Genomic DNA, 9,693 nt, shown 5'->3' with positions numbered 1-9,693 from the left:
TCGCCCATAGTTACCTTCACCAACATCCATAGAAAAAAAATATTTTGAGTTGTCGAGGCATTCATTGGATAATTGTCTCACACTGGTAACCCACTCTATGCGACCGCATAACCCGTCAATTCGAATTGGATGTGTCAACTAAGAGGAAATTATCCTTACTCTTTGTATGATACAACTCCATGAATATATCATACTTTTCTAATATGTTTGGTAGGATATTTTTATCTTAATGAGTTTTAAGTGGCTTATTTAAGAAAAAGATGTTGTCTTACAGAAAATCTGTTAAAAAAAACCTATATGAGCATGAATGTTAACTTCGCAGTCTATGAGAGTTGGGTACTCTCTAATAAGCTCGTGAAAGGCCATGGAGTATGACACATTAGCTCCACCAGCGGAGAAGCCCTACAAAGGCCTAGTATCGGTCAAGGCTATATGTGAAGCTACATTCACAGAAAATATGCAGTTTAAGGATTAGTCCACTATTCAAGTAGCAATCAAGTGTAGCATAGAGTTTTAGATGGAAGTTCAACTTAACAGTCTCCGTTGTAGTATCGGTATATCAAACACTATTTTGGAACCAAAGGCAAACTTTATGTACCTCTAGGATCTTGGTGGGGGATTGTTCGAATTTTGCCTTAAATTGGCCCAACTCATTTAATTAAGTCCACAATTTCTGAAAATCCCCATAACCCAATTGGTCCATTCATGCATTGTAAGGGGTGAGACAAAAGCTTAGTCCCACCTTATCAGTTTAGCGAGAGTTGAAACTCCTTATAAGGGGATTGTTCCACTTGTTGTACGAGCATTATAAAACTATCATCCTCTGCCGCAGGCCTCGCCACCACGCGCACGGGCCATGGGTTACAGGAATAAGCCGAGAGTTCTTTTTGTCACGCATGAATAGAATTTAAATGGTTGCACACAAACTGAAACTACCAACGCGTCTATTCGCCTCCTCCTATGTGCATGTAAAAGGGAGATCCCTTCTCTTCAGAGAGATACCCCACCTCACACGAGAAATGCACTTTGGCTCATAGGACTATTTGCTCCCATTGTGTGAATCCACATTTCGAAATGTCAAAAAAATTAAACTAAATTTTTACATGTACATCTAGATATTTTATGTTGGTACTAAATTTTCAAAAAAAGGAAAAAAATTCTATGGCTCTTGTAAAAAAGACAAATTTTGGTGCTGTAACATGACTACGTACAACACATTTTTTTGTCTTTTTTGTACACACCACACAAAATGTTGTTTTTCCACGAAAACTTGTGTACGAACATAGAATATCACAATGTACACCCAAAAAATTATGTCAATTTTTAACATTTTAAAAATTAATTTTTAAGTATTTTTTATAATGGGAGCATTTGCTCCTATGAGCCAAAACGCCACCTCCCACCTCACACCATATGCAATGTGTCTACCAATCGGTTCTAGAGCAATTGCACCACCGCACATGTCTTCTACATCCCGTCTGTCGGCGCGCACCGTTGGATGGGACATCGGGCCTCCAAAATCCCGTCTCTTGTAATCTTGTACATGAGAGAGGCGATAAGGTTTGTGGGGAGTGCTCTAGCGCGATTGCTGGCATCTTTATCACGGACATCAACACGAGCGTTGACGACTTCTTCCCGGACATCAAAAACCTCTTTAATGACATAGCTCTTAGCGGGGACAACACCAACCCTGATTCCTCTTCTGGACCGTATGTACTCTTACCTCGTACCTCTGAAATCTTGCTTCAAACTCTGTTTCTATCTATATGTTTAGCTCCAAACTCTGTTTCTATCAATGTGTTTAGACTCGTTCTACGTAATATATTGTTCCAAGCAGTCGGTTTAGATTTGTTGCTTATGTATTTTATGATGATTTGTATGACTAGTTTAATCTTAATGAATTTGGCCAAGTTTTATTTACTGTTTTCTTAGATTAAATTATGAGAAAATTGCTGATATTTCCAACAATTTTATCCAGCAGGCTTCTTTGGAGTGGCTGCGCGCTACCAAATTCTGTGGCCGACCGGGCGCCGCTAACCGGCACCGGCACACGGTGGGAGCGGCAGTCAGCCCAAGTGCCCAACTCGAAGGGGAAAAAAACGCTCCGCAGAGGGCAAGGGGATTAGCAGAGAGGATTGCCAGATCCAACTGTGCAAAATGCAAAGGGAGACGTTGGGTTCAGTTCTCTTTGAACACAAGATTCAGAGCATATGCAACGAACTATCCAAGGAGTAAATCAAGTTCGCTTAAGGCTTAGCTACATAAATTGTGGCTGCAATATATACTACTAGGAAAGTTAAGGCCTGACACAAGAGACGCTGCCCTCAGTTCTCTGGAAAAATATGTACAGCAGACAGCCAGGCACCCGAGAGCAAGAAGGGTCGGCACTATGTACAACAGGAAGGAGGTATAGAACACCTCGTCCTCCCAGCCTTTTATTGAAGCTCAGGGGCTCGGCGAGCATACTCGTCAGGAAGAAAGGAAGGGTAGCGGTTCGCGCAACTGAGGAAGTGTCACTGACCGCCACACACAGTTGAGTCGGCTTATGGTGTAGACTGTAGAGTGCGAGCAACCGGAGGGGATCACATAGAGTTGCCCATACCCACGCTAACTCCGATTCTTTCTGCGACCTGCAATAGGATGAGCTGATGTGAGCAAACATAACTTTCTGGAAACTGGAACTGATATAAAAAGGGACTTTTGCTAACTTTCCTAACAAAAAAAAACAAGGAAATTCTTCTGAAATAAACAGTTACAAAGGTGGATCTAACCGAGTAACTCTGTGATACAACAAAATTGGTCCTAATGACAGCATAGAGCTACCAGATTTTTACTTGCTGTGTAGTATAATCCCAACTACGGTGACACCAAAATGTTACTCCCAGATGTCATATTTGCAACAAGGACAATAATGGATTTGCAGCTCAGAGAGTTTGTGTTGAAGAGCTTACCTCCTTGAAGGAGTGAACATCGCTGCCCCAAAGCCAGGCATCGCAACCTGCGTCCCTAGCTCCCCATAAATCGTTCCTACGGTCATCGCCAATATGCACAGCCTCTTCAGGTTTCACATCCAGCAACTCACAGGCCTTCAAGAATATTGTTGGGTTTGGCTTTTCTGCTGCAACCTGTTAGCAGGGAACAAGAGAACAGAGTTTAACGGCAAAGATCAGAAGGAAAACTGAGGGTAAACTTGGATACAAAGGATGGTAGCCACATAGCCAGAAACGGTTCAAATAGTGGACTAAGTTAAACCAGCTCATCTGATAATGGAAACCCACCTCAGCAGATACAGCAACTGCATCAAACCAGTGATCACAATTCAGGGCCTGTAAAAGTGGCCGGAGACGGGTGTCAAAGTTGGATACAACAGCCGTTCTTACACCAGCCCTTCTCAATGCTTCGAAAACGTATTTAGCATCAGGGTCGATGAGCTGCCAGGCCTAGCAAACAAACATAACAAACTTTGTGAGGTCTAACATAGAATAAGATGGTTTGAAATATTTTTTTATTACACACTTTGTCTCACCTTTTCAGTTGTATAGTAATGATAAAGCTCCTCAAAGTATTCTAAATTTGAGCAGCCTGTAGAAGAACTAACTATATGTTGCCAAAAGGGTCTTCCATCGTCAACATACCTGGAGATATTCAGAAATTAGTCCATGAAGCAGCATATTTTAAGAGGGGTTTCAAATATTAATATGAAATGTTTGATGAAAAGAAGAGTCTAGAATGTCAATAACGAATCCACATATCCAGAGGGCTGGCTGACAGACAGTCAAGCCCATATTTCTATTTTTTTTAGGACATAACAAGTACAAGTTCCAAGGAGGAACGTCAATGCAAAAGCATGACAAGCTACAAAAGAACGAAATGAATGCACCAGTACTACCCATCACCATCTTCCGATAATGTTGAGAAAAACATAGTTCCATATCATTTTCCAGTATGATGTTTCTCCTGACTGTACACTAGCTAAACTATATTTTCAGAAGAAACTTGAATTAATGTTCCTCACACCCGCTTCTTACCGTATTTAGCATCACCAAAACAAGCAAAACTAACCCATCCCTGTCTGAGAAATTAATTTTCAAGGATCCAGTACCATACAAAATCTGGGACCAGTTCCTCATTCGGTATCAAAGATTTGGTTTCTGAGAAGCCCAATTGGTTTTGCAAATTTATTTCCATTGAATTTAACTTTAGGTGGAAATATTCTTAGCTCGCAGTTTTCTCAGATTGAGAGATAACTCTGTCTGAAATTCGCATGTCTGCATGTTCATACTCCCAGTGTTCATGAGGAGTTATTTATGCTGGTTTATTAAAAACCAAGTTCCATGAAGTGAATCACAAATATTTAGTTCCCACTTTTTGTGCAATAGCCTTGCTTAAAGTGCACAAGAGCATTGATGGCATAAATATCCTGGCCATAAATATACCAATTTTCAATTCAGTGCAAGTCCCTTCAGATGAACACGAAGATTCATTAAAAAAAAGATCAATTCGAGTCTCCCTTAAAAACTTCAAGAGAAAACATCATACAGAGCCATCTAACATACAGCAAAATTTGCATGCAAGATCGCATTTAAGGACAAGCGGGCAGTCAAAAGTTAAACGCCATACCTAAGCCGTGATCTACCCCATGGTTGCGCATACGCCTGGCGGTACCTCATCAAGATCTCATCCTCCGAGTACTTCACCCCGTACTTCTCGCCGAGTGTTCTATACACCTACATCAACATTCAGAAGGGAATTCAGAACAAGCCACATCAAAACACACGAACATCCCATCATCGCAGGGAAGAAAGGGAGGGGAGATTTTATTCGTGACTCGTGACATCCCAACAGAAATTGAACAGCGCCACTAAATCGCCCATGTCGACACAAACCGAATACGCTCGATCGAACGGGACGGGTACGGATCAGATCGACCCAAATTACGCATTGCGTAGCTAGCGGTGCAGAGAACATGCACAAATGGAGATGCGGTGCAGAGAACATTGCTATGTTCTTGTGGGTACTAAAATAGTGTATTAGGTAGCAAGGTCGATGCTTCTAGACATGACTCCTGTAAATGTTTTCAAGTACCTCATCGTATGTGTTATTATCCTGAATTTCCCTTTGATGGTAAATCACACTAAGAGAAACTTCAGCACATATTTCCTTTGATAGGATTTGCAGGTTCTCTTAGAGAAAGTTATCGGCACATCAACTTCCGAGATCCAGAGAAGGTTTGATTTACTCTATTGTTCGTCTTGAAATTAAATGTAAAGAATTTTGATACCGCAATCAATACTCATTTAAATTAGGAGTATGCATATTTTAGTTAAAAACAAAATCTTGAGAGGAATTAAATAGCACTTGATATCACTTCTGTTGAACACGTAGCACTAAGGGCATCTCCAACGGGTAACGGGGCGACGCATTTCAGACGCCCACGCGTCCGTTTGCGTCGTATTAAATGGTTAAAATCGACCACGCGTCCATTTGCGTTGGGTGGCTCCAGCGGCACGACGCATAAATTTTTTTCCATTCATAAAAGTCATAATTTACATGAATAAAAATGCCATAAATGTGTGGTACTGCATGCTGGTCGTCGTTGCTGACGAGATCGATGAACTCCGGCGTCGGCCATGGAAGCTGGTATGCCAGCGGTGGAGGAGGTAGGGCAGGCTGCGGCAACTGCGGCCAGGCCATCGGAGGCCGTGGTGAAGGTGGCCACGGATCCCAGGCCGGAGCAGCAGCCGAAGCGCGGTCGTTGGAACGCGTCGGTGTGGCTGGAGGAGTCGCCGGCCTCCCCTGCGCGAGCGCGGAATCGCGGAACTGGATTGCGAGCCCGTCCCACAAAGCGAGCTCGCTGAGCTCGTCGAGCTCACTGTTGGCCAGTGCCATGGCAATGGCCTTCTCCTTGGTAATGTCCGGCGGCTGGGTCTCTGGATCCCACGCCGGCCCGCCGTCGTTGTGGTCGTAGTCTGCGCAGTCCGCGTCCCCGTCCTCGTCCGCGTCCTCCTGGTCGTTCTCCTCTTCTTCCGCGGCGATCCGATCGAAGTACTCGACGTTGCCGAGGTAGCCAGCGCGGGGGCACGCGTCCAACTCCCACGTCCCGAAGAAGATCCGAAAGAGATCCAGATCTCCGCAAGATCGCTCGGCGGCGGCGCACCTCATCCCGGCGCTCTCGGCCCTCACGCGGCACGAGGGGAACGGCACGCGCCTGGAGTTGAGGTACCGGCCCCCTCCATGCAGGTTTGCGTCCGGCCATGGCACCGGCCAGTTTTCCTCCGAAAGACGGCGCGCGAGCTCGACGCGGACGTACCGCCCGACCCGTGGCTAGCCTCGTGGTCGTTCTTGGTCTGCCAGCATTTCTTCCCCATGGCGTCGGTCGGGTGGATAGTGTGGGCTCTGGCAATGGTGTGGTCGGGGAAATGGGCGCCGTCAGCGTTCCTTTAAGAGGCTCGCACGCTATCTCGCCTTTAATGTCCTGTCACTGCGACGCCATCCAGCAGCGCACGCTCTCGGAAGCCAAGACACGCCATTAATGTGGCCCTAGAAAAGCTGCAGCCCGCCGCCCGTAAGTAAAGCCGCGGAAGACAAAGCATATGTTCCCCTGTCAGGCGGGCCCGTGTGAGGACCGGACGGACGACCGCTGCGTCTGCGCAGCGTGACGCAAACCTGGGTGCATATTTGGGCCACGTTTGTATCGCTGCGAACAGCCCGGTCACTATGCGCCACCCCGATAGAGGTGGTACCAGACGCATTTTTGGTCTGGGTGGACGCAAAGCATCGCCCCCTTGGAGATGCCCTAATCACTTTAAATTAGGAGTATCCATTTTTTTACTTAAAAACAAAGTCTTGAGGGGACTTAAATAAAACTTGACATCACCTCTGTGAACACGTCTCAGAAGCCTAACTCCTACGTCTTTATGCAAATCAAATATGTTTCTTCTGGGAATTTCTGGAAGGGCTTTGTGTTTTCCTATGAATGTCAGCAACCAAAATCGGTTTATAAACGTACATGGTACTGACTTGCATTATTGTGTCAGTACTTGCTTTGTTGTGTGGTTGCATCTGGACGGGGCTTGCCTGCTCCCGCACTTTGCTCCCATCTGTGCTCCCTGCAGATCCCACGGCTCATGTTGGTTCATCGTCGTCTGTTCCTTCTTCATGAAATCAAATCTGCAAATACAAGCTAATTAATAGGAAACAACCCGGAAATACTTCCATCATCGATTGTTGATTCATGCGCCAGCCTCCAGGTCGTTAATTGTTTATTCATGCGCCATCCTCTAGATCACCGATTGATGCGATGGTTGATGAATTTTGCTGCTAGCAATCGTGAATTTTCGTCGGCCTAGTTATGCGCGGATTACTCATTGGTGCTTGTAGTGATTTTGCGAGTATTAGGGGATCGTTTGTAGATCTAGAGATCGTATTTGCCGGATGTATTTCGTAAGAACAGGCGGGAGCCGTCCGATGCCTCGGGGAGCACGGATGGGAGCAAAGGGCGGGAGCAGGCAAGCCTCGTCCGTTGCATCTGGCCGATGTCATCTTAGATGAAGAAAGCAGTTTCAATAAGGAATGGAAAATACAGTTAATTATGTAATCAGATTAAGTTCCATCATTGTATCCTCTTTCCATATATTTATTTGTGTTTTCATGGTTTTGACAATTCATCTTTACCTGCATTCATGTCGTTGCAGGTAATTGATTGCTTCCTTCAGATGAATACACCAAATTCTCATGGTTTTCTCTCAAAATATACTATCTTTTACTAATAGTTATCTAGATATCTTATAGTTGTGTACACCAAATACTCGTGAGTTTTCTCAAATCTAGATGTTACTAATAATTTCCTAGATTCCATTTTTTTGTTATGTATTTCTGAATTTACTCAAAATATGACAAATCTATATCTATCTCTACTATATTAAAGCTCTAGCGGTGGTGTCCATGGTACGTCGTCTCGCGCGTTCTCCCGCTATCCCGCACGAATAAAACTGCTCCCAATGTCCCGCACCGCCGCACGCCTTGTAATGCAAAAAAACCAGAAAAAAAACCCGAAAGAACAGATCCACCCGCTCCCAGTCTTCACTCCAAGATCCAACCGAGCCCCCATCATCGTCCCCGCCTCCGCCCCCTCCTCAACCTCTCGCTGCGCCGACCAACTCAGCCCCGTGAACCCCAGCCCCATCGCACAGCACCACCGGCAACACCCGACGGCCTGGCGCTGTCGCCTTATTCCCCGCCTCGACTCCGAGTAAATCCCCCGGTGCCGCCTCACAACCACCGGTCAGCCCCGTGCGGGTCGATCCATGGCAACCGCCGGTCAGCTCCGTGCGTGGCAACTGCAGATCGTGGAGGTCGTGGTGAATACAAACTCGGCCAGTACAAAATTCTCAAGGCGCCCCTCCCCACCCTTGTTCTCGTCTCGCCTCCCCGCCAGCTCTCTCGAATCCGGCGACCAGACCAGCTGTTGCCGCCGCCTGTATACCTCCGAGCGTCCAACCGGTCCGACGCCGCCTGCAGTGGCCACGCCGTTACGCCGTCCATCTTGCTCGTCCCCAACCAGCAAGTCAGGAGGGTGTGCACAGGACGTTGTCCTGCTCCTTACGTGGCATCTTTGGCCGAAGAAGGGTTGGTCTGATTCACTCCTCGACATCGTCTCCCTGCATCCCCAGGCAATTTTGCTGCTTGCTCTTTTGGTTTGATTGTTATTCATGACGTGCAGGTGGAGGCGGTTCCAGGACAGTGTACCATCGCGCGGTGGCAACTGCAAGGTACACAAAGGAGTTCTGCGTCCGCTTCGTGCTGCTCGAATCCGGTTCCTTCTTCTGGTTGAGGTAATAAACATATGTATGTTCATTAGTCCTCACAAGACTTGTGCTTTTTTTTTTGAGAAAGACTTGTGCTGTTAGAAGCATGGAAGCACATATCAGATCGTCTTTTTAAACTTAAGATATCATATCATCTCGCAGAGTACTTTTTGATTTGTGGACAAACTTGTCTGACAGAGAAGCTTACATGCTCAATAGGACCTACAAGAAAGATAAATTCGAAATTAGAGGTTGTAGTATACAATGGTACGCCAACAACTGAGTAAACTGACAGATACATCAACCTTAATTGTCTGAGGCTTATGCTTACTAGATCAATTCTAGAATAGTTTCTCTTGATAAACTTGGCGTGATTTTTAGAAAGTACTTTCTGGAGAGTATGTTCTCTTGAAAACTATCTCTCCCTCACATTCTTTCAATTTTTCTTTTTGCTTTTCAACTCGGTTTTAGTGCCTTTTCACTAATTATTATTTCTCTGTTGGTAGGTTATCATCTGAAGCTTCCTTTGGTCACCCAATCCGAGCCAATATACAGGTTACACTCCAAAAAACAGACCACATTTCTCCTACCATTACGAAGGTCTCACTTCCGATGTGTATTCTTTCAACCAGTCTTTTGATGTTTGACATTTTCGTTCTACCAAATACACATATATATTGCAGAGTGCAGACAAGCTTATGAATTGGTGTTTTCCTTTTTTTCTTCCAGATTTCAAACTTAAACTTCTTGATAATATATACATGTCCTTTATGACACCATTTTCTTCAACCATTATAAAAAAAAAACACCAATTCTTATTTTGTGCGTACAAATGGTATTTCGATTAGGTTCATCAAGTAGATATGACCGTTTAATATTGTTGTCA

The 9,693-nt window shown here is 45.0% G+C and overlaps 1 protein-coding gene across 1 annotated transcript; it reads right to left on the bottom strand.

The window, feature by feature from the left end:
• Window positions 1-2,277: 2,277 nt before the first annotated feature.
• Window positions 2,278-4,746, bottom strand: LOC124675196 (haloacid dehalogenase-like hydrolase domain-containing protein 3). Its single transcript, XM_047211261.1, has 5 exons — window positions 4,621-4,746; window positions 3,527-3,635; window positions 3,279-3,440; window positions 2,952-3,125; window positions 2,278-2,630 (listed from the first exon to the last, which is right to left on the bottom strand). The coding sequence occupies exons 1-5, from the start codon at window positions 4,668-4,670 to the stop codon at window positions 2,583-2,585; spliced, it is 543 nt and encodes a 180-aa protein (XP_047067217.1). The 5' UTR covers window positions 4,671-4,746; the 3' UTR covers window positions 2,278-2,582.
• Between the last annotated feature and the right edge of the window lie 4,947 nt (window positions 4,747-9,693).

This window comes from Lolium rigidum, chromosome 7, assembly GCF_022539505.1.
Source record: "Lolium rigidum isolate FL_2022 chromosome 7, APGP_CSIRO_Lrig_0.1, whole genome shotgun sequence".
Classification (NCBI taxonomy): domain Eukaryota; kingdom Viridiplantae; phylum Streptophyta; class Magnoliopsida; order Poales; family Poaceae; genus Lolium; species Lolium rigidum.
This window is presented reverse-complemented; position numbering and strand designations above follow the sequence as displayed.

Coding starts and splice junctions, on each gene's coding strand:
- LOC124675196 (XM_047211261.1), bottom strand. CDS start 4,670: ATGAGGTACCGCCAGGCGTATGCGCAACCATGGGGTAGATCACGGCTT. Junction 3,441..3,526: donor ATTACTATACAACTGAAAAG/GTGAGACAAAGT, acceptor TTTGTTTGCTAG/GCCTGGCAGCTCATCGACCC. Junction 3,126..3,278: donor CAGTTGCTGTATCTGCTGAG/GTGGGTTTCCAT, acceptor CCCTGCTAACAG/GTTGCAGCAGAAAAGCCAAA.